At 36.5% G+C, this 26,625-nt stretch overlaps 1 protein-coding gene across 2 annotated transcripts in view; it reads left to right on the forward strand.

Annotated features, from left to right (window-relative positions):
- The window catches only part of chst8 (carbohydrate (N-acetylgalactosamine 4-0) sulfotransferase 8), a 174,901-nt gene that overhangs the window by 25,852 nt on the left and 122,424 nt on the right, over positions 1-26,625 (forward strand). For both annotated transcript variants that reach the window (XM_084928806.1, XM_084928815.1), the window contains exon 2: positions 24,322-24,515. In XM_084928806.1, coding sequence (XP_084784932.1) covers positions 24,356-24,515 — 160 coding nt within the window. In that variant the 5' untranslated portion in view covers positions 24,322-24,355. The remainder of the gene's footprint in view (positions 1-24,321; positions 24,516-26,625) is intronic.

Here is a 26,625-nt window from a genome sequence, read left to right on the forward strand (position 1 = left end):
TCCCCAAATTAAGCAGCCACTATATTCGTGCTATCTAATAAACATTATTTCTAAAAAACAAAAAAAGAAAGTTTATACCAACACAAATGTCCACGAATGCTGTTTTTATTATTTAAATGGAATACAACAAAATAGCACTGCTTTCTGACAATAATAAAATAAGTAAAACAAACCAGTAAAATTAAGATAAAATTAAAGGCCAGAAAAAAGTAATAATGAAACAATAATAATCTAAAATAAAAGTAATAAAATGATAAACAGCTGATTAAAATTTAATAGAAATGTTTGCAAAATTAAAGGAAGTGCTGTCCAACAGTGTAACCACAAGTCACAACAAAATATGAAACAGCTTAGAAATCAATTTCAAGTTTGTCAGCCTGTTTAAATAAATCAGTATCTGAGCAGAGCAGTTAGTTCAAAACTTTTGCATGTAAATTCAATTATTAATACAGTACCAGTTCCATGTACAATACAAGATTGCAATCACTGTTTTTGAGTTATTTATTTTCTGTCTCTATTTTCTTTCTCACATGTATGATGCACATGAGGCATTGATGTGGACATGTATTAAGAGCAGTTCTAGTTCAGCTCTGAAATTAAGTGTCCGATGATATTTTTAGAGGATAACTCTAAATAAGGGCACGTGCTGAACGATGAGCAGTGCAATCCATGTAAGAGGAAGAAAGCCACCAGAGCTACGTGTGAGCAGAATATAAATGCATAGTGGTAATGTTCTTTACACTTGTTGCATGTTTGTATTGTATCTCATCAAGTGATCAATGTCTGTGATGCTCTGTTCGAAAATGCTACCTTGGTATTTCAGTCTGAAAAGGGCATCTAGAACAAGAAGGGCACGGTGTCCTGGATCTGAATACCGTGTGCTTTTTATACCATAGTAACACTTGCTTAAGAGTTCTATCTTGTCTGGAGCCAGTGTTACAATTAAAGACTAACATGCATGTAAATGTTAACCAATTAGTTCCAATGTTTTGAGTCTTATTTTTAGTTTACATATTTTTCACTAATTCACTAATTAAAATGTGTGACAAGCAGTACTGCACTAAAAAGTCCAGCACAACAGCACCTCCAATCATAAACTCAATAATAAACAAATATACATCAATAAAGAACACACTGGAGCAACAGAAAGATTTTTTAAAATGAATTACAATGCAATACATACCGATGTATACAACCCACAGGTCTAATCCCTTCTCCACTACTTCCCTACTGATCTTAGAGCCACAGTTGCTACTCATTTACCATGTTTAGCCTTTAATTGGCACAAGTTTGTCTACCTGGATAAAAAGCATCCACTTCGAAGTGTCTGCACAGAGTGAGCAGCTTTCAAAATGTAAAAGACACCATGGGTACCAAGAAAAAGCTCAACCACGTACATACAAATTTATCCTTCATGTAGTTTCTTTAGTGAACAATGTTTTCAGCTCTCAGTGAAATTATTCAATAACGCTATAATAACAGAACAATTCAAATGCATGTCCCTGTATTAATTGCTTTCATGTTTATCTGTTATTCTTTGCTGAACACCAAAAGGGGCCTTGGAAGATGCACCGTTTTATGAAATACATGCAACTGGATTCCTTTATTACAAAATGTAAGGGGCAAAATCCACATCAACCTGGACCAGAATCACAGCGTTTGAACTAGATGGTTTATATCTGACGTTTAAATTATTTTTTTCTTTTTAGTATTTGGATTCTTAGTAGTGATGGGAATTCCGGCTCTTTTTAGAGAACCGGCTCTTTTGGCTCTGCTCACCAAAAAGAGCCGGCTCTTTCGGCTCCCAACCGGCTCTTCAGGTTGCTTTAATTAATTTATTATTAACAACAATATAAAATTATGCACAAAAGAAATTACTAATGTAAAACCATGGTTTTATTTATATATGTTTGTACGTGATTCAGAGTTTGTACGTGTTTTGGCGTTTGTACATGCTTTGTCTCTAGGGGCCACCGTAAATATACTTTTACTTATTCACTCCACATAAAATGTAACAAACAAATTATAAAATATAAAAACCAACTATTTACATTTCAACTTTTAACTATTTAAATTTTCAGCTTTTTCCTTTGAAACAAATTTAAAGTGAAACTACACAAAACACTGCAAACCACAACACAATGAAATATAAATTAAAATATGCAAAACAAAAAAGAAGATGCACATTCTCTGCAGTATTTTCCTTCTTGGAATTGCATACATAGGATTCACTGCATGAAGAAACGTTCTGAATCCTTAATCATCCGCAACTGAAAATAGTTGTGGATGATTACTATACCTTTCTAATGTGATGACAAATCACTAATGTTTGTTTTGCTTTTTTTTGTTTGTTTGTTTGTTTGTTTATCAGTGTTAACATTTTTCTCTTGTGTTTTCTTGTTTTTGCATCTCTTTGATTGTTTGTATTAGTCTCTACCAATAGCAGGCTTTCTGCAATGCCAGTGTTTGTGCCTCCATTGTGTTTCCCTCCTTTCATCTGTGTTTAATTGTTTTTTACCTGTGTCAGAATTTCTCTGTCTTCCTCTTTATGCTACTTTTGAACCTTTTTGAATTCCTATTTTAATTTTTACTTCTTGCTTAGTTTAATTGCAGTGTCCTGCATTTCAATTCAGTCACTTAAATTGATTAAATATAATTCCAAACTTTGTTTAATAACCGTGTCCTAAAATTCTATAAAGCACTCACTCCATATCTTTTATTGCAAGTGTATGAAAAAAATAAATAAATAATAATTCCAATCATAAAAAGAATGACGACAAAAAGAAGAGAAAAATATACAAAAACAACATTAAGATGCCAATTAAAGATGAAGACATTTTTTGGTTTTTCTGACCAGTTTGGTAATTATTTTACAGTTGTGTACAACTTCTCTCACCAACCAAGACAACAATTTAACACTTTGATGTAGCTAAAAACAACTTTCTCTAACACAGTAGTACAGTAGCATGTGATCTGCTTCACTGAGATAATGAAAGCAACTGAAAATAGCACATTTCTATCAAAACCCTTTGCAGTCAAAAGAGCGTGAACCATTAATGGCAGCAGATTATTAGAGCTGGAAAAAGGGCTCTTCTCTCAGAATGTTGAGAAAAGTAATTAAAGTAGAAGCAAGTTTTTCCGAGGAGGATTTGGAAGACTCCAAAGAACAGACATATTTTCAATAATATCAAAACCATAAGCAGTATCCTGTCCTGTATGTAGAAAGATTCTGGATTAGTTTCTCTTAGAATTTCCGGTTTCCAGATTCAATTCTATTTATGATCCTCAGTGTATTTCCACCAAAATGTATATTTACATGCATCATATTTTATGCAGGGTAAAATATGGAATTATTATTTATTTCATTTAGGGACTATTTAATTGTTTATAATTCAATCAGCTATTAGAACAATATTATTAAGAGATCACACCACTGATTATTACTCATTTTATTTAACTTAATACACTGAATCACTGCAAGATCTACACAGACAAGCAGAAATATTCTTATGCGATTACTTAAAATTTCCATGCACCTCTTTGTGAGCAGGTGTGTGTTCGTTGAAATTTGTGCATCTTTCCTCTGAAACAAGTGTAATGTGCCTTGCATTGGCTAAGCTCCTGTTTGCAGTTACCATTGCAGTGATTAAAGTTGACACCTCCAATAGATCACAATCAAATTGAACAGAGCAGCATATTTATTGCATGACTTGCAAATGGCCCTATGCAGGGCATGTGAAGCTTAGTTCAAGTCAATAAGCATCACTGAGACAGACAAGAACTCTGAAGTCCTTGTGGGCTTGGTGGTTTAAAGATGCATTATGAGTGTTTTTGTCCTCCCACTAGCAATTCATGAGGTCAGTGACTGCTAGCATATTTTAATGTGATTAATGTGGGCTATTGTAACTAAAGCATACAGTATTCATTTTACATTATTTTCAGTATACCTGCCTCCACTAATCCATATGGTTCTATTATAGTTAGAAATGAGTCTCCTTGTATGTCTCCTATGTGGGACACATACAAGTATTTACACCAACATCAAATTCAGAATCACCAGTTAACATAGCATGCATGTCATTAAGAGGAAGCTACAATGGCACAGGGATACCATGCAAACTCCACATAGTTTGCACACAAAGTTCCCAGGCCTCTGGCTGATTCAATTCCAGGATCTCCTTGCTGTGAGGCAACAGTGCTAACCACTAGCCCACGTTGCTGCCTGGTGTCATCAATGATGAGCTAAAATTTTCCAAACACAAAGTAAAGTAATTTAAGCAAAATGGGAAAATGTCTTTTAACTGCTCATGTGCTGATTTGAAACTCTTGGACATCCCACACTGACAGAGTCAGCTGTCAAGAAACACTGAATTCCTATGCCATCCTGTCACAGAAATGGATACATATAAGTAAAAGCAGGCAATGTCAAAAAGATTATGTTACTTTGAAAGATACTTTAAAAAGAGCTGCTGTTCATCCACCTTCTGGCAAAACTCAAGAGTCTAGATTCCAGCAGCGCATACACACACAGCACATAGTGAAACAGGAATTTACAGGATAGTTCACAGCGTACTTTTCAGCCAAAAAAAATGAAGCACATAAAAACACTAGCATGGAACTTAAAAGTTGTATGACTAAAGAAAGGGAGGTGACCTTCTACGAGGAACGAGACTAGTTATAAAAAATGGAGCATGTATAGATATTCATCTGTAAGATTAGTACAATACAGTGCAAAAAAACTTCACATGACCCAAAAAAATAACTATCATTTCCATCACAGGGAACCACAATTGTTAGTTGCTACTTATGTTATCAGAAATAAAAGGCATTGTCAAGAAGAACTATGAATAAACTTGTGAAACTTAATAAAATCTGATATAAACTCTATTTAAAGCATATTTCAGCTCATTGTTGTTACATTAATTTAGGAATAGATTGATAACTAGCTGGACTTTTCTGTTACTTGTATGTAACAATTCTGATATGGAAACAGGAATCATTCTTTGTAAGATTTGTATTTTGTTGAAAGTTGTGTTAACATATCAGAAACTGAGTCTTAGGGTTACTAAGACTCAGTAAAACTGACAGTAGTAAACTGTAGACTTTAAATACTCCCCAGTGGCACAAATCATTGGCACTTTGAACTCCTGATTGTAGTTTTATGGCTTTAAAGATGAAAACATTTTAGAATGTCCCTATTTTTCTATATGACAAATATCCACCGCTTCTAATCAGTGAATTTGGGGTGCCTTGTCATTTGCTGTTGTTGGTAGAGGTTGCTCCGCAGTGTTTATCAACTCTAAAGTCAATGCAGCTTTTAGAGAACTCCATGCTTCCATCTGCTGACAAGCTTTATGGAGTTACTGATTTCCTTTTCCAGCAACACTACCCACAGTGCCAAAACTACTACCAAATGTTTTGCTGACCATGTAATTACTGTGTTTGATTGGCCAGCCAACTTGCCTGAAATGAACCACACAGAGACTCTATGATGTATTATCAACAACAGGTGAGAAACAATTGACCCGACAATGCAGATGAGCTGAGGACCACTATGAAAGCAATCTGTGCTCCAACAACACCTCAGCTGTGCAACAAGCAGATCATCTCCATGCCACACTGCACTGATGCAGTAATTTGTAGTAAGGGATTGCCAACCAAGTACTGAGTGTATAAATAAACACAATTTTCAGATATTGGGATTTCTGTATTGTAATGAATTTGAAACAAATGAGTTTATCTATTTTAATTCAATTACAGCACAAATATTTAATATTTAAAAATATAAATTTTTATTTAATAAACTATGCTATTAATTGCAATATACTGAAATTTTGTGTCTACTTTTGCATTAGCTGGGGTACAGTATCAGATGTCTTTTCAGATTTTCAGATTTTTTTCTTCTCTGACATCTGCATTTTTTGTTTAGTATCCAGCTGTAATCATTGGATCATCTGTTAAAACTATCCAGGAAGGGTCCATTGAAATTCAGGCCTTATCTTGCAGGACTATAAATGAATATGGGGTCACGCACTGCTAGATAATTATAAGTTGTTATTAAACAATTACAAGCAATGATAGCATGGGTGAAATTGCAGTCCTCTTTGTTTGTATATTTGTCTCCTTGTGTATACATGTCTTCATTGCAAAATATAATCCTGCAAACACAGACTGCTTTGGGAGCAAGTACAAAGGTGCTATTGAGTATCTTGGCATGTGTTTACGTTTGGCAGGTTTTCTCAAAGCAGTAACTGCACAACCATGCATGGTGCAGTCATCAGAACTTTAGAGGTATTTAGTGAGAATCCAGCTGAAGGACAAATACAAAGCAGGGTGCAATCCAACCCATGAGTAAAGGAGAAAAGTAGTAAGAGGACCCAGAGGCCATATGTGCCTATTTCACACGGTCTGCATTTTTTATGTACCTGTAATTCCCCATATGAATTATCAGATTGTCAGGTCATGTGGACTGAAGGTTGTTGAGCGGACTCAAACTAAAAACAGAGAGGCAGATAAGGTTTGCTGGATGTGGCAAATAGTGGAGTGTTTATTCAAAGCTTATGCATCAGATACTATTCAAAAATGGACTTTACAAATATACTTTTTTGAGATACTACACACAATAAAGTTAAAATAATAAATAATGGAAACACAACTTATTTTTAGTGTATCATTGTTTGGGTATTTTTATATGCAGCTGGGATTTTTAGTTTGTCGTTTGGCTGCATCACAAATGAGCCTTCACTGGCAAAAGGCAAAATATCACAAAAAACATAGTCCAAAGCATTAACGTAAACAGTGCACAAGGAAAGACAGAAAATAGCAATCTGGTAATCGGCATGAGAACCAAGAAACATGGAGACCATAAAAAGACATTTTGAAAGACAAGGGAAAGATAAGACTAGGTCTTCATAGAGGACATGTGCAGGACACAAGTGGCAACAATTAACCGCATATGAAAACAATGAGCATGGGAAAGACAATCACTCAGGAGGGAAAAAATAAAATAAGATCATTGAAAAAAATACAAAAGCAAAGAAATTATTAAAATAAAAAGGGGAGAAACACATACCTCTACACACAATACACACAGAATACCAAAATAAAATACCAAGATGAAACAATCTAATTCTGTCAGCACTTCACTTCATTCTGGGATTAACTCCATACGTCCATCATTGCCGCTGCAAATGATTATTGTAATGCTTGTTATTTCAGTGGTTACTCTCTAAACTTGCTTTCTCGTGTAACTTTTACCTTTTAGCAGCTAAGAAAATATAATATTATTTTCATCATTATCATATTATCTCATCATTATATTCTATGAAACAGAATGGTAAAACCAGAGAAAATGTGTGCGTCAGAAACCTCCCAAAGATCTAACAAAGCAGATGTGTATCTAGCAGATCAGAATGATGTTATATGACCTTCCTCCTGGCAATATGCAAAACTACTTTGACAATTAAAAAAAAAAGGTGAGGGAGATTAATATATTCAGCACTACTGATTTACATGTGAAGCTAGGTGGGAACATGAAGAGCTAAAGGCAGTAAATCCAAGCAGGTCAAGGTTTAGTGGATGCTTGAAAAAAAAAAAAACAACAACAACAACTGAGGTTTAATGAATTCTTGATTGCATCCATTGGGGGGCTAAAGAATTTGAGCCAAGGTGACTATACAATAAAAGAGAATAAAATAAATGCAGAGGATTTCTATGGTAACATTTTTTTTTCTTCTTCAGGTTTTTCTTTTATGTTGATGATACAAACATGGACACATGTACACCTTTAAATGCAGATTGCAAAACTATTTCATTAGCAAAGCAAATGCATTCCTATTTACAATTAAGGAATTAAGCTGCTGAAGTCTGCTGAAATTACTCAATCAATTAAAAAATATGCTATAGTTAATGCAACAGTCTTCATAACCTATGTATGATGGCCAGTAAAACTGGAAAATTGGACATTTTTAAAAAGTGTTTGAGCAACACAGAAATGTTTTTCGGAAGTATTTTTTCTACTCTGATCCTCAGTGTTTCAGGCACAATTCAACATTCAAGTTTGTCACTGAGCTGCTTAGACCCCTACAACCTGGATGACTGATAACCTACATAGGAGTTCGGGAGTTTCACCTTTAAGCAGGTGGACCAGTTTTCAGTTGAGGGCGTGGCGGGGATTGCAATCGCATGACAGGATATGGAGATTGCAGATTTTAGTAGAACCTGAAGTAACCTTGTTGACATTGATTATGCAGCAATTTGTTTTTGGGGAGTGTTTTATAGAGTAGCAAAAAAATAAAACAAAATTTTAAAAAGCAATAAAAAGAGGAAGAAAAGAAGGGAGCAGGGTTAGTATTCCACTAGGACTTATGTTGAAAATGTGTACTAATGTAACATGTGGGATGTAAATTATTATGCAATGAGGAATTGTATAAATGAGCCTGCTTATTGCTTCTTTGGTACAGTGACTTATCCTGCCTTTCTGGGAGGATGTGTGGTTAATGAGCTTCACCATTTTGCTCCATGCTCCATGCTTTGGTGTGAGTATATAGCATAAGCTTAGATAAATGTGTGCATTCACCCTGACTCCAGCCTTGACAATTACATTGTCACAAGTCAATCTGAAATGAAGGACAGCTCAATGTCATCCACATATATTTAAGTTTGTGTTTTGTAATGGGAAATTTATAATTAGAGCTATTTGTATTTATTAGAGCTTTTCTGTTACATTTTGTAACTTTTTAATATATTGTATTATTTACTTTAGTTACTGTTCTTACTCACTTGGAAAAACTGTGGCAATCAGCACCAGGTGAGGGAGGCTGTTGGCCCTGCCCATAGGCAGATACCAGGGATACTCAGACATCCAGTGGAATTTTACAGCCACACACCATGACACTTCAGACACATTCCACTTAGGCTTGTTTGTCCAAAGGACATTGTTCCATAAGTTTTGTGGATTTTTCACATGAAACTTTACAAAGCTACACAGTGTTATCATGTTCTTTTAGAGAAAATAGACTTTCTCCTGGCAATATTAACTGAGGCCTGTTGAATTTTAAATGTAGCTCTTGTTTGCAGTTTCTCTGAGCATTGGGGTGAGTTTGCTGGGATGTTCATTTTCTAAACACATCAGAATTCTCCAGACCAGCAAATTCACAGAACTTTCATAGAAGTGGTCAAACTTGCTGATGATCAACTAATACTGCTACTTTCTTGTTTCCAATGGAAGCAACACAGGATGTTTTTAGTTTTTTGTTTGTTTGTTTGTTTTTCACAGGACTTTACCAATAGGTGCCCTATGTAGTTGTGAATGCTTATAGTCATGGCCACATTTGTGATCCTTTTTTTTTATTATTTTTTTTTTTTACATAGTTTACTGTAGTTTACAGAATAGATGAGTGTGTGTTATTGTCTTTTTTTCCATATGGTTCAACTGGTTTTAGTCATGATGGCAAAAGCTGTTTAGGATATTCTGGACCCAGATATTCAGTGACTAGCTAGTCTCCAATCTATGTGTGTATCTCAGTATCTTTTTAATGCAAATTATAGGTTAAGTTACTGCACTGTTCCGTCCCATAAAGGATATACAGGATATGTCAATGTCTATGATATCTCTATGATGCACATCACAAAATGAGACAAGCGTCTGACCTGTGAGAAATACTTGTATGTGTAGTTGTGCAGATGCGTATGTGTTTGCTTCACTGAATTTTACATTCCATTAAACTCAGACTTTGTCTGTAAAGTTGATTTCACACAACCTTCTTCTTGATTAGTTGCTCCTCTTTGACAGGCCCAGAGGCTAAAAATATTAGGAATACCTTCTCAATACTGAGCACCATCTGTCTCTCAGTATGTCAAGGCATAAAAATTTGTATGCCTGTCTCCACCCTTGGATCTATAACCTGCTGACTGAAGTACATTTGGATAAAAATGGGCTATGGAAGTCAGCTGGTTTCACCTGGCCATTCTGTTCGGTAGAACAGACCTTCTGCACATATCTTTTAATTAGCTGTGAATTGTTGGCAAGTTTCAGTGCATCTGTACTAAGAAAAGCCCATCAAGTGTAATTACATGAGTTTTAGATGGTAATGAAGGCATTAGATAATACAGCCTGTTTACCAAATTAGCCATTTGTCTGGTATATCAGGGTCAGGTGTGTTGCTGGTAGAGAAAATTGGCTGCAGCTTTGACCCCAAGCCCAATCAAACTAGAAAAATGTTTTTGTCTTTAATTACACTGAGCATTTCAAAATGGAAAGGAGCTTCCAGAAAGCTTTTGGAAAACAGAAACCACAAAAAATGTCACACAGTCCAGAGAAATAGCAACACCTTAATTGGCAACTTTGCAAATAGAAGCGGAAAAGCACTTAATGAGCACATTGTAAGCAATACAGTCAATTTAAAGAAACTGAAATTTTAAATGAAAACCAAAACATAATGCGTTTTTCCTTTGCCAATGTTTTACCTCTCCATCATGCTTCCTTAATTTGGCTTATATTTTTCAGTATCTTGGTGACAAAAATCCAAGACAAAATAAGACAGACACAGATGAACAATAATATAATAAACAGTATCTCACTGGTTAAATAAAAATATTTTTTCTGAAAGAAAAAAACTTGTTTTAAACGGCTAGGTTTCAATAGATAGGTTTGCTTGTGATTTATCTGGTCAGTGAGCTGCTGTAGGACCCAACATATAAATAGAAACTAATCTGTAACCTTATCTGAGAGGTGGGTAGTGGAGTACTGTAGTGCCCCTTGGCAGTTATTGGGGTGACATGATATGACAAGGATGTGTTATGTTTGAGCATGTCTGATTGTGTTGGACCTGCCATCACCTGCTCTGCTCTGAGCTGGTATCTATCCTGAGGCCATCGTAGCAGGTCACCGTCACACAGCTTTCTCATTTGTAATTGAGTTAGAATATGCTTTAGGTGTGGCAGTGCTTTGGTGACCACTATAGTAGGCATGGCCTGGGTACATTATATACATTCAAATTATTCATTTGACTTTATTTCGTTTTAGCAATGAAGTCATAGGAACATCCGTGGTTTTAGATTAATCTCCTAGTGAGATTAATCTCCTAGCGAGATTAATCTAACACGTTTTTGTTCGAAATTTTTCAGAACAGCAGTTCCAAGTCTCAGATTTGTAGACAACCACTGACAGGGCTCATCTATAGCAGTGAAGTTGGCTTTACTGTGTCAGTTTAATATGTACAAATGACAGGTTTTACTGCCATTTTCAGCAGCAGCTGATTATTCGCAGATGAACAAAAGTATAAATAACAAGCAATAATTATATAGATGAATTAACATGTAAATAAAAAGGACAATCACAACATGGACATTTTTCCCCTTGTGTAGTGATGGAAAAAATCCACAATTCTGCACTTTGCATTCTAGCTTTAATTTATTCTGAAATTATTATTCAGGGTTCTGGCACTATCATTTTAGGACAATGGCACCTCTGCATGTTGCTTTTATATGAATAAACAAATCAGTCAGGTCATTGTCTGGAAATACTTTGCCGTCTTGCTGCTGAATAGGGGAACCCTTCCTAACATGTCTATGGACTCTTTCTAATAGCAGACAGCTGTGAAAGATAGCTAGCAGGATTGATGGCTGATTGCAAAGGCTCATCACAACAGTGTAGCAAATGCATTAATTCATCCTAGAGATCACCGGCTGTCATAAATAAAGACAATTAGAAGCCCTTTGAACATGATCCTATACCAGCTCCCATTATACGCTTGTCAAATTCCCTTGCAGATAATCATTAATTTATGAAGCATGCCTGGCAGCAGCTTCCCTTTTTTTGTTTACTAGCCAACACTTTTCTGTCTCACTGTCACACTAGAGAGACTATACAAGAAAGATATAAGAAATAGCCTGGAACATTTTCTAGAACATTTAAAATGCGGTAAAATGGGTAAAGTGGGAAGCAGTTTAAAGTATTTAGATAATAAAAATGGACGGCTTTCTTTGCCAGTGTGTGTTGTGAGGCTTTCAAATTCACATGCAGTGATTACTGCTCATTTATGGGCCAGTCCATATAAAATCCATCAAATCGGAAGAGAAGTTCCCACCTGACCCTCTCGGGATCAGTTGGAAAGTATCCCAGCTGACATGGGGCGAGATGCAGAGTTGACTCCGGACAGGTTGTCAGTCTGTACAGAATCAGCTGATCAGAATTTAGCAGTGACTTAAGCAGTTTGAGTGCTCTGGGAGAGTAGAAAAGGACTACATAAGAATCAGTATCCATCCAATATTCCAATTTTTTTTCTGTTAAATAACTTCAAAATTACTCACTGCACCTTTAATGTTAGTGTCAGTTTTAAAAAATAATCAGTCTTTTTTTATGACATGGAGTCAAACACTGAAAATCATCATCCTCCCTTTAACATTAATTTTATATTACCTGTTACACAATATACACATATATGTCAACCACATAGGTCACCAACTTTGCCCAGGAAAGACACTGACTGTGTTAACAACCAGCTCTTGAACTGTTACTGACTCTAAGAGTGTGAGGCTTTTAAGTTTGATGGAGATGGAACACAGGAACAGTAGCTCACAGTCACCTTAAAACTCTGCATTGACTGAGGTAATGACAAACCGAGAGAAGATACAAGAATACTGCCATACAGTTTTTCCACAGTAACATCAGTAGAGAATGAATAATGTAGCTCCAAGCTGCCTTGTAACTGATGTTCTTACTTTAAACTGAAGCTTCAATCAGAACATGGCACTGCTGCATGACACTTCAAATCCTGTGGACCAAAAAAGCCCATTGGCCTGATTTTATATAGATTAAGGAAGTAATTAATCAATTAGGTAACTGTCTATAGAATAAACATGCACCATTAAACTTTTAATGGATGTAATATAAAGGTAAAAACCTTACTAGTCTAATTAAATACTATATTCTGTAGCAGAACAAAACTCATTACGAGAAAGTGCTCACATTAGCAGATTGCAGTAATGGCTCAGTAGCGAAATACTTTATATGCATGTAAACCACATGTGTTTGACTGCCACGGTTTTGATTTACTTGAAACTAAAAAGCAAAAGTCTTTGATGTGTATTATACATGAACATCAAACACAGAATCATCTCCATTACCGGTCTGACACAGAATAAAATCTTTCCCTGCACAAAATGGGACACATTGTGTCATTTCTTGGCATATACATCTGTTTGGAAGCAGAGTATAAATGCAGTGCGTTACAGATGAAGTGTTGTTTGATCCTAATGAGATGTTTGTGTCAAGTGGTGACAGGTGTACTGATTTTATTTTCATCTTTTTTTCATTATTTCAGATTAAACCCGCTGAGAATGCATTGTCTTTTCCTAGTTCTTCTCTGCTTTATAGTTAAAGTGGAATTAGCATGTTAAAAGTTTGTTTTATTTTGTTTTATTTAGTTACATGTTTTTGGAATAGTTTCATCATCATGGTGATCACTCAGGATAATAGTTAAATCATACACAGTCACTGGATATGTTAGTAGCAGGGGAAAGTCATTGTATTACCAAACCACAGGGTTAAAACACTACTTTCTACAGTATACTTACCTATGTAAAAACACTCCTGCTTCTCTTTGAGGCTGTCGAAAGAAAAATAGACCATTGGTATAATATTACACTCTAATAATGCAAGTAAACAATCATTTCCTTTTAAAGAATTTCCTTTTAAAACACTTAACCATAGTGTAAAATAAACACAGTATTAATAATTAAATAAAAGAGATTAGCCCTTTTTCTTTTTTCTTCATTTTCTTCAGAGCTGTGAACAAATGTTTAGGCACTGTGCCCAAGTTTTTCAATGGTGGTAAAAACCTGCTGTTTTTTCTGGCACCATTTTAGCTAAAATGTTGATAATGCTTCTGTGAAAACAAATATTGCTGTACAAAAAGGGTAATATCAATGTCAGGAAAAAAATAATTATTATAATAAGGAAAATTTTTGTCACAGGCCTCTAGAAGTTGATGCCAAAGGTGAATATAATTAGTATGTATAATTTTAAGGGATCAAATCAAGAGCTTCATTTGGTTTGACTTAAATAGAAAAATGTTTCAGGTATCACAGTGGTCCACGAGTTTCCATCCAGTTTCTTATTGTTTAAGAAATATTGATCAATGCAGTTTTGCATTGAACTGAGAAACTGAAATGTATGTTTTCATGCTGCTTTTAACGAACACCTGCGACAGCCTAAGTGCTGCAAATAGGAAAACATTTGGCATTTTCTAAATTACACAGAAAACATAAATCTCCCTAAATCACATACAAACAGCAGAGAAAGAATAGAACATGGCTTTATCTTAATTATAATACATATGCCAGATTTCTGTGAGGGTTATTGTGATCTTTATCTTGCTTCTAAATACAAATGCTACATCGTTTTCTTTCCTTTCAATTTTGGTTGAAACATTTTGTTGCACTGGTTTATGTAATATGTCAGTTCTGCACTTCTGAATGTGGCCAATTTACCAGAAATACAATTTACCTGCACAATATTAATGCGTTCCAGTAAAATGATTATGCCATAACTTGTACATGTATTTGGCAAATCATGCTAATCTTTCTATTTTTTTTTTTAATTGTCATGTTGACTCAGTTATGTATTGCAGTTGTGTATTCAGCTCATTTGTTGTGATTTGTTGTGCTGGACTGCTTAATTTGTACAAAAATCTAAACAGACAGACTCCTCCAGCTTTTCTGGGGGAGGTGGGGCAATTTTGATTTAGTTTATTACATCATAAATACATATAACAACATGTATCTCAATGTAGATATTTTAGCAACAAGAAAATGAGCATTATGCATTTTATTAGGACAGAATTATGAGTTAAGTTTTTTCTTGAATTATAATAGATAATACATGATACTTAGTTTCTTTGTTTCTTCATTTTTTATTTTTATTGTAAATCAAGTTTGGGGATTAACTTAGAAATACACTTAACTTGCACAGTAAAACTGAAATGCACAAAACATTCTCACAACAGAGATTTGTGTGACATTGTTTCAGTTTAACAATGTAAAAGTGGCCTCTGAGGTCAACCTCTTGCTTTAGGTAACACAAAAAATAAATAATTAAGCCCAAGTTACTAAAATCAGCATTGACACATATATAAGCATTTTCACATTTTGCCAACTATATGTACCATTTCCACTTTGTCGACTGTCGACTCTGGGATATAAAATCAAAGTTTATGCACTTTAAAAATATTAAGCCAGAAATAACTGTCAGGTGTTTACCTATCCCCGATAGTTTGTACAAAGGTAAGGTGATGAAAATATGAGGTGAAACCTAAAAAAAAAAAAAATGGAAATGGAATTGAAGACCTGGAATGACTTCCTGTGATAAGATTACATTCTGTGGTTTTACACTGGCAGTGTGAATGACACTGAGGTATAAAAGGTCAAACCCTCTTTAGAAAACTAGGTAAAAAGATAGCATCTGAAAAAACTCAGCTTTCCTATCTTCCAATAAAGTCTTCCACAACTCTGTAAGTAAAGGATGAAAATTGAGTCAGCTGGATGGTAACCATTTTAGTTTTTCCATGCAGTGAAAGATGGATTTAATTTAACAAAGTGCTGAATGATAAGCTTTAAAACCCATCTTACACTAAAAAGTGAAGGTTAACAGAATTCTGCAATGAGTCTAGTTTAACACCGGATTTATCACATATGGGAGCACTGGTGACACCTTGGCATCACATTTAGTCTTACTGGGTAGATTTATATTAGTGAGAAAGATAAGTTTTGGTAGTCAAAGGAGCTTGCAAAGAAAAGCGTCTGGACTTCTTTAAGTTTACTTGAAGACGTTTCACCTCTCATCCGAGAAGCTTCTTCATATCTTGGTACAGATATGTGGACGACACCTGGGTCAAAATCAAAATCAAGACACAAGAAGTGGAATCCTTCACTGCGCACATTAACGCTGTGGATAAAAACATCAAGTTCACCAGGGAAGACACAAAGGACAACTGTTTGCCTTTCCTGGACTGCGCTGTGCACATTGAAGAGAACGGCAAACTCAACATCAAAGTTTACCGGAAGCCCACACACACGGACCAGTACCTCCTCTTTGACTCCCATCACCCTTTGGAACACAAACTTGGAGTAATTAGGACCCTACACCACCGGGCAGAACATGTTCCCTCTAAGCCTGAAAGAAAAAAAAAAAAAAAAAAAGAAGGAACACACACATGTAAAGGAAGCACTCAAAACGTGCGGCTATCCTAAATGGGCGTTCTTAAAGTCAGCAAAGAGGCACAGAAAAGAAGACCAGACACCAACGAGGGAGGATAAGAAGGACAGACGCAACAACATTGTCATCCCCTATGTAGCCGGTGTATCAGAAAAACTTAGGAGAGTTTTCTCCAAGCATGACATCCCGGTGCATTTCAGACCCAGCAACACGCTCAGACAAAAACTGGTTCACCCGAAAGACAAAACGCCAAAACACAGACTTAACAATGTGGTGTATGCTGTACAGTGCAGCGAGGAATGCCCAGACCTCTACATTGGAGAGACCAAACAGCCACTTCACAAGCGCATGGCACAACACAGAAGAGCCACCTCCACAGGACAAGACTCAGCAGTCCATCTGCATCTTAAGGATAAAGGACACTCTTTCGAGGATGCCAATGTTCACATTTTGGACAGAGAGGACAGATGGTTTGAAAGAGGAGTGAAAGAAGCCATCTATGTCCACTGTGAGCGACCATCTTTGAACAGAGGCGGGGGTTTACGACACCAACTCTCTGCCATCTATAATCCAGTTTTGAGATCCCTTCCCAGACGCCTTAACGCCCACTCACATCCTGGGCCATCTGACCTCAGGAATTCGCATGATAAGGTGGGGCCAGGTTTCACAATGAACACACCCGAAACTCTGGCTGATTGGGACCCACACCCAGTTTCACACCTTGGCTCAGGCGATTAGAAGATCATCAGGGGGTCCTTTTGTCCCTCTGTGGGGGGATACTCCCACTAGGTTTATATCTGGGACTCTCCACCATTTGACCTTAGAACTGAAGAAGCTTCTCGGATGAGAGGTGAAACGTCTTCAAGTAAACTTAAAGAAGTCCAGACGCTTTTCTTTGCAAGCTCCTTTGACTACGATGACCTGGATGACTGAGAACCTTCACAGACATAAGTTTTGGTAATTGATATATTTTAACCCCAACCATTATCATCTTCTTTACCTAATTAACTAGTGTTGGTGATTTAAAAAAATATATTAAATTTTAAAAAAAGCAAAACCAAACAACTTTGCATCGTTCATAGCTTGTACAATAGATAGGCGTGTGTGTCCACACATACTAGTTTTCTTGTAATGTAAACACAATGCCACTGAAAAGTATTTGGCCCTTTCATGATTATATTTTAATTTATTTTTGTTTTAGCTCCTTGCATATTTGTCACAATTACATGATTCAGATAATCTGATTTTTATATCAAAAAAGATAACTTAAGTAAATACAAAGTGCAGCTTTGAAATTGTGATTTTATTCATTAAAGGGAAAAAGCTCTCCAAAACTAACAGGCTCTGGTGTGAAAAAGTAATTGACCCCTATAACTAATAACTTCATCCACCCTTGGCAGCAAGAACTGCAATCAAGCATTTGCAATAACTGGCAATGAGTCTTTCCAGTGCTATGGATGAATTTTGGCTTACTTTTCAAAATTGTTTTAAATTAGCCACATTGGAGGGTTTTGAGCGTGAGCGGTCTAAGGTCAGGCCAAATTAGATTTGACTTGTGATTTAACTAGGCTACTCCAGTCTTCTTTTGTCTTCTTTGCTTTTTTGTTTTTGGGTGGGGACATTCAGAGGTGCCACTGCTCATGTGTTTTGGATCATTGCCCAAGTGTTTTAACCTGCAGGGCAAGAACTGATGGCATGAACTGATGTCTTCAGGTTTTTGTGGTAGAGAGCATAATCTAAAATTCCATTAAGTAGAACAAGTCATTCAGGTTCTGAAGCAACAAAGCAGCCCCAGATCACACTACCACCACGATGTTTGACTGTTAGTATGATCTCCTTTTTATGAAATGCTTGTTAGTTTTATACCAGATTTAACAGGACTCAAACGTTCCAAAAATGTTTACTTTTGTCTTGTCCACAGAATATTTTCCCATATGTCATTTTGCTTTTCTTTTTTGGGGGGTATACGTAAGAAGAGCCTTTTGTGTTCTTTCTGGTTATTAGTCATCGTAGATTTTTCCTTAATAAATTAAATAATACTTTTTTAAAAAATCTGAAACATTTAAGCATGACAAATATGCAAAAACTAAGAAATTTTGAAGAAGCAAATAACTTATACAGGTTATATACAGGTTTTCAGTAACCTGTATTTGCATGGTAACTGTATGGGGTTCACAGTTGGCTCAATGTTCTAGCATATATTAATATGGCAGAAACGTCTGCTTGTACCCGCTTGTTGCCTCCACTGCTCCTGCTGTGAAGATCAAAGTGAAGAAAATGTTAAATAACACAACCACTGAGCACAGAGAGTTTTACATCTTCATTATGACCACATACACAACGATTTCTTCACCTTCACACAGAAAACTTTTAGAAACACCTTTCACAGTTTGTGCATGAGATGATACAAGCTTGATACAAGCTCCAAGTGTTGGAAGACTATTGTGTTGAACTGAAATGATGCACCCTTGAGTACATTCACCACATTGTAAGAAATAAAAAACAGAAAATGCATTTCTCTCCACACCTCTGTGTCAAATGTAAGCTTGCCTTTCCATAATAACAAATACTTATTCAAAGAAAAAACAATTCTCTCACCTTTTGATTGCACTTTTCGCAGTTTATCTTTTCTTGCATGGTTTCTCTATAGATTGGCATGAAAAAACATTCAGGCCAGTGTTGTCAATAAAAACCAAAACATGGATTGGCATCTAACTAATTTATTTCAGGCACATGCAAATGAAGTCATGTTGTTCACTTCGATATGGGTTCTACTGCTGTATCAGTTCAGCTGCTATCTGTCCAAGTAAAGTATCCCTATCATTTTTATCTTACTCTACAGTCGCAGTTGTTGACAGCATGTCAATAATTTTTATTTTTAATGTAGCTTAGAATTTTTCTGGTCATCTATAGTGACCTTTCTAGAAGTTAAGGGCTTTGGAAGAATTTTTCCTACTGGTAGTGTTACATGTTTGATACATACCATCCTTGGACTGGTATTGCCTCCTATGACATCTCTTTTAAAAGATAATTCTGTTTCCTTCTGTTCCCTAAATGGTAAAAATGACACTGCTGACCACAATACTTGAAGTACAGGGTGGGCCATTTATATGGATACACCGTAATAAAATGGGAATGGTTGGTGATATTAAAGTCCTGTTTGTGGCACATTAGTATATGTGAGGGGGCAAACTCCTCAAGATGGGTGGTGACCATGGTGGCCATTTAGAAGTCGGCCATCTTGGATACAACGTTTGTTTTTTCAATAGGAAGAGGGCCATGTGACACATCAAACTTATTGGTAATGTCACAAGAAAAACAATGGTGTGCTTGGTTTCAACGTAACTTTATTCTTTCATGAATTATTTACAAGTTTCTGACCACTTGTAAAATGTGTTCAATGTGCTGCCCATTGTGTTGGATTGTCAATGCAACCCTCTTCTCCCACTCTTCACACACTGATAGCAACACCGCAGGAGAAATGCCAGCACAGGCATCCAGTATCCGTAGTTTCAGGTGCTGCACTTCTCGTATCTTCACACCACAGACAATTGTCTTCAGATGACCCCAAAGATAAAAGTCTAAGGGGGTCAGGTCGGGAACCTTGGGGGCCATTCAACTGGCCCACGACGACCAATCCACTTTCCAGGAAACTGTTCATCTAGGAATGCTCGGACCTGGCACCCATAATGTGGTGGTGCACCATCTTGCTGGAAAAACTCGGGGAACGTGCCAGCTTCAGTGCATAAAGAGGGAAACACATCATCATGTAGCAATTTCAAATATCCAGTGGCCTTGAGGTTTCCATTGACGAAGAATGGAACCACTATCGTTGTACCCCATATACCACACCAAACCATCACTTTTGTTGGTCCAACAGTCTTGGAAGGATCCATCCAATGTGGGTTAGTGTCAGACCAATAGCGGTGGTTTTGTTTGTTAACTTCACCATTCACATAAAAGTTTGCCTCATCACTGAACAAAATCTTCTGCGTGAACTGAGGGTCCTGCTCCAATTTTTGTTTTGCCCATTCTGCAAATTCTGTGCGCCGATCTGGGTCATCCTCGTTGAAATGCTGCAGTAGCTGGAGTTTGTAAGGGTGCCATTTGTGAGTATCTAAGGGATGTTCGACTAATGCCACTCTCCAGTGACATGCGGCAAGTGCTACACTGTGGGCTCTTGCTGAATGAAGCTAGGACAGCCGCTGATGTTTCTTCATTAGTGACAGTTTTCTTGCGTCCACATTTTGGCAAATCCAACACTGAACCAGTTTCACAAAACTTAGCAAGCAGTTTGCTAACTGTAGCATGGGAGATGGGTGGTCTCGTAGGGTGTCTTGCATTGAAATCTGCTGCAATGACCCGGTTACTGCGTTCACCAGATATCAACACAATTTTGATCCGCTCCTCACGTGTTAACCTCTTCGACATGTCAATGGCTGTGAACAAAGAGAAACTTGTAAATAACTCATGAAAGAATAAAGTTACGTTGAAACCAAGCACACCATTGTTTTTCTTGTGACATTACCAATAAGTTTGATGTGTCACATGGCCCTCTTCCTATTGAAAAAACAAACGTTGTATCCAAGATGGCCGACTTCTAAATGGCCACTATGGTCACCACCCATCTTGAGGAGTTTGCCCCCTCACATATACTAATGTGCCACAAACAGGACTTTAATATCACCAACCATTCCCATTTTATTACAGTGTATCCATATAAATGGCCCACCCTGTACTCTGATTCTCAATAGTACTACAAATGCGATAAAGTTCTGATTGTTTAAAGCAGTACCTGTGGTGACTTACTGACTGATTGATTTATATGCTGTGTGCACTTCCTGATGGATACATTACCAGTCAAACGTTTGGACACACCTTTTCATTTAATGGTGTTTCTTTATTTTTACTACTTTCCACATTGTAGATACATACTGAATACATTAAATATATGAAGCAAGATATATGGAATTATGTGGCAAAGAAAAAAATGATAAATAACTCTAAATATGTTTTATATTTTGTCTCATTTGAGGACCGCCCCAAGAAAGGAAGACCTAGGGTCACCAACCTCAGAAATCGCAAGTTAACAACACCTCAGATTAGAACCCAGATAAATGCTACACAGACTTCCAGTAGCAGATACATCTCTACATCGATTGTTCAGAGGAGACTGTGTGAATCAGGCCTTTATGATAAATAGCTGCTAAGAAACCACTACTAAGGAAAAGGAACAAGCAGAAGAGATTTGTTTGGGCCAAGAAACACAAGGAATGAAGTGCTGCACCAGATGGCCTGGCATCCACAGTCACCTAACCTAAACCAAATTGAGATGGTTTGGGATGAGATGGACTGAAGAGTGAGGGCCAAAGGGGCCAACGAGTGCTCAGCATCTCTGGGAACTCCTTCAAGACTGTTGGAAAACCATTTCAGGCGACTACTCACTTGAGGCTCATTGAGAGAGAATGCCAAGAGTGTGCAAAGCAGTAATCAGGGTGACTATTCTAAAGAATCTAAAATATAAAACATGTTTTAAGTTATTTCACTCTTTTTTTGTTTACTACATAATTCCCTATGTTTTCATTTGTAGTTTTGATGCCTTTAGTGAGAATCTACAATGTAAATAGTCATGAAAATAAAGAAAAAACAAACTTTTGACTGGTAGTGTATACAATACAAAACAAACCCATATACTTCACGCTACAGATGTGTGTTTGCACGCAAACATGGTGACATCTTACTGGCTGTTGAATTACTGTAGCATTGACTCACATTTGATTATTTGCTTGCATATTATATTTGAATGTCTTGCTTACATGGCTCCTTGTTTCTATTATTCAGATCTCTTTCCTAAGTCATAGCTAAACCTAGCTGGAATCCATGAAACAGATGCAAAAAAAAGATATAAAACAATCATTTTTTTCTTTTGCCAAGAGCTGACGAATCCTTTGAGAGTTTCAGTATCAGTGTTGAAGCACCAGAATCCTGTGTGTGAAAAACCTAATATCCCTTGTGGACACCATCTGAATTAGTTCAGTACTCCTACTCTAGGTGGAACACTGTTGTAACAGTAATGGATCACTGGCTGCATCTGCACTGATGATGAAATGCCAAGGCCCATTTCAGTAAAGGCTTATTTCACCTGACCAATTTTTTTTTAAAAAAAAAGATTTTTGTGACACAAAAAACATTCCCATCCCTTGAAACACAAATGCATCCATCTACATTCTGTGTATTTTCTCTTATTTGTATATTTGATCATTTTTCATTCCAAGTTGATGTTTTGATGTCTTCTTTGTCACTGTTTGTTACCTTGATTATGTAGTGAGATATTGTTATAAGTCCCTCTGGATTTCTGTTTCTTTTGCGTGTTTGTGCTGCATTCTTTTATTTATGTGTTTTATCATCTGTATCAACTAAAGTCAAATCTTGACAGAAATCTTTGTATATTCAAGAATTGCAGCAAACACGTGTCACAACTGGTTTTTGACACTCATTTATGGTTTTCAGTTCTGGTATCAGCACATGGTGCAATGTGAAAGTCAAGTTTTTGACATCCCTGAAATAGAGCCAATTTTGTTCTCTGCAATGGCAACACATGCTCGAGTAGTACCACAGCTCATTTGCATATTAATTTGAAGACAGATGCTACTCGGTTTTTCTGCTGTGTGAACAGACCTTAGAACAGGTCTGCGCCCATGCCAGTCCAACTGGAATTGTGTTTACTTGACTCTATCCTTACAAACAAAACACAGATTTCTTTATTTGGAAGAATTAGGTGTTCTCCATGTTGAATTTCTAAACAGCATTAATTTGTCTGACTCAATTAACTTTTTTTTTTAACTTAAATACCTGAATAGGCTGGGGTTTGGGGTGTGGATAAATACCCTGGCTTATTTTGCCTTTGTGAGTCTGTAATCTAGCGGAACTTCTTATGCTGTAGATGTGCAAACAGACACCCAACAATTCTGATATAAGTGCTATAATCAGGTTTAAAATTATAGGACTCTATCTTGTGTTCATTTAAACGCAATATTAACCTTCATTTTCAGGCTGCATAGTGGAAAACATCACTCTGATTAGACACAAAAGTCTATGTGGACTGTTGCTGCATTCATTAAAAAAAGGTTCAAGGATATTTACCAATGGTGGAAGAAGTAAGTAGATAATTTAGTTTAGTAAAAAGAAAACGCTGTCCAATAGGCCAAATATGAATTACTGTGGAACTTGTCAGTTTTAGTTTTCAAGGTGTGCTCTTACACAACTAATTCCAAAATTCCTCTGGATATTTGGATATTTCTGAATAAACCTGTAACCAATTAGAGTAATGAAACGTGTAAAATAAGAATAAATAAATAAATAAAATGAAAATGTAAATGGACTATAGCATGCAGGGATGTAATTGTATCAAGCCCAACACACATTAGATAAATGGTTTTGATTGGCCCAGCATGGTGAAGGCCTAGTGCAAATCTGTGTGAACGGGAGGGGGCCAGATGTATTCTGCCAGAACAAATTAAACATGAGTGTTCAGATTTGTTTGGTTCCAGGCTAAAATGCACCATATAAAAGTACTCCAACACAAGGAAGCATCCTGCAAAATGCACTTGTGGGAAGCAAAAATGCAGAAAAAATGCAAACTTTAAAGAATCCGTATTATTGTTTTTTTTGTTAATCCCTTCCTTTGGTGTATTTTCATGATTATTATTTTTTATTGATGTACTTGAACAAGACCAGCATTGTGGTGGGTTTTGGAACTGGGAGTTTAAAGAGACAGAGGCTACTGTGGGTATAGTTGCACTGGAACATATATGATAAATATTTTGGTTTTTAAGGATTAAATGTTTCAGATTTTTTCGACTCTGACAATGCATTATTAACCTGTACATTGCATAATATGGATACTATTAATTATTTAACACTGATAAAACTAATGAGTTGATTGCATTTTTTGGTTTAGTAAGGGATGAGCACATTTTAAATATACAGAAATATGGTAACTAAGAGAATATATGTTATTTTCCATCAGTGTTGTTTACTGATTTAACTTTGCAATACTCATGCAAAGAAATGAAAATACTCACACTTTCTTTCATTTTCCTCAGAACTTATTACATTAGCATCTGACTGTGCTGCATCATGCTGTGGATGAAGTGGAAGATGGTGGTGGACTCCCTGCGTGGACGGAGAAGGAGACTGCCCTGTTCCCTCTGGTTTGTCCTGCTGTTCGCTGCTGGAGGTCTGGTTCTCTTCATCCACCAGCAGGCTCTGTCAGAGATGGTCCAGCAACAAGGCCCAGGTTAGTCTGTAGTTTCCCTAAAACAGATTTAACCAGTATGGCTTTTACGTTTACTGATATTTTCCCATTTTTAGATATTCTGATTAGCTATTTTTTGTATTAACCTTCTTTACTCTTAGGATTTGTGTGTGTCTGTTCCACTGTATTTTCTCAATAGGCTTGAAAAGCTCTCAGAAACCTTTTAGGTGTTTTTTTTCACAGACAAAAACTGTATAAAGTACAGAATAAAAGTAACGACAAATGCTCCAGTCACAAATCCACAGTCATGAATTTGATTATCACATCCAAAAATGGATAACCAGTAGGTGTATAGTGTCAAAATCAAAGTTATTGATTTAATCAAATTAAAATACTTTAGGCAATAGGAATAAGCAATAAAAGCATAACATTTCATTTTAAATCTAAATAACTGAGGCCCTCACTTGACTTTAGTGAGTGTTTATGATTCATTGATAAGAAAGAGATAAGGGGAAAAAATGGCATCCATGAGAAAGTTCCAAGGCAAATCCCACTGCGCTGCTAAAAGAAAACAAAGGCTCATCTCACATTTGCCAAAAAAACCCCATCTTGATGATCCTCAAGACTTTAGGGAAATAGTCTATGGACTGTCAAGAAAAACACTTAATTTTTGGTTGGTTTGAATCCCCTTACATCGGGCATAAAAGTAACACAATATTTCATACAAAGAACATGATATCAACTCAAACATGGTTGTAGTAGTGTGATGATGTGAGGCTGCTTTTCAGCTTCAGAAACTGAAGCCAGCTTTAGGCAGTCCTTGCCAAAGTGACTGAAAATACTTCATCCAGATAAACAGAATTGACTTCTGGATTAAGCTGGGAGAACTCACAATAATGCAGATATACACACCATGCAATCAAACTGGGAGACAGAGGCACATTCCAAATCAGAAAGTAGATTGCATGTATGAGCTGTTATATTATTTGCTTTGGTTCCACTAAGGAGCAGAAAAAAAAAGATGGAGAGAGAAGCAGAAAAAACATTTGTTCCCCAAATAATACCTTTTTCATTCCATCTCATAGAACAAATGGTCAGTTTTCAATCCTCCTCAAGAACAAGGCTCTATATTCAATTTCTAAATGAGTTAAACCTTTATCCTTGCAAAGTGACCCAGTGCCATTGTGCTTGGCACTCAGCGTTAAGAAGATTGGGGTATAAGCAGCCATGATGGAAGAGTGTCCAGGGCTCGCAAAATTTCAAAATCCCTGGTAGCCCTTCGGGCAGGGACTCTTCAGTTTTTGGTAGCCCAAAATAAATTTAAGTAGCCCGAATAAAAAAGAGAGCAATTTTTTGATTGATGTTTTGTTTCCTGTTTTGTTTCCGTTACAATATTATACTTTAATGTATAATATTGTAACGGAAACAAAACATTAATCAAAAAATTCTTTAAACACAAATTACAACATTGTATAAAAATTACAATCATCAACTCAAATACTTGGTTCTAATTGAACAGAAATTTCTATGAACTTGTAAGAACTGTGTAGGACATGAATCAGTCTGTGTCAGATGCTGAATTTGAAATTTCCACTGAAGTCACAGGAAAGAGGCAAGTGGAACCAAGATCGAGGCCATTTGCTTTTTGATGTTTGCAAAGACTGCTAAATTTTGCCAGTGGTAGTTCACTCTTTGCAACATAGTACGCTGTTCTAAACTGATTTTCAGGTTTATTTTTAGTATGTTATTTGCAATTGGTGTTTGTTCTGGGAAAGATATTGCAGACTGAGCAATAATGCATTTCTTGCATTTCTCATGGGTTCTAATGGGGGCCTTTCTTAAAATGACTGGTCCCAGTAACAAAGGCGCTTGTCGACTCAGAAATCGAGGGAAAAGCAACAACACACCCGGCAGAACATTATGTTATTTACACGGGTGCACATAAGTGGTCCGCATGTGCGCATTCGCTGTCAAAATAAAAGACGCGCACCAGATAAGAAGTTGCAACGCGCGTTTGCGTCCATATAAAAGGCACTGTTTTTGTCCGCTAGAGTGGGATTTTCACGGCACATTCTGCACCACATCTCTGTGCGTTCATCATTTGTTTGAAGCCAGCTCACCTCCTGCAAACACTTTTCCGAGAATACGTGCT

This window comes from Perissodus microlepis, chromosome 1 (assembly GCF_051167445.1).
Source record: "Perissodus microlepis isolate ML-2025 ecotype Zambia chromosome 1, ASM5116744v1, whole genome shotgun sequence".
Classification (NCBI taxonomy): Eukaryota; Metazoa; Chordata; class Actinopteri; order Cichliformes; family Cichlidae; genus Perissodus; species Perissodus microlepis.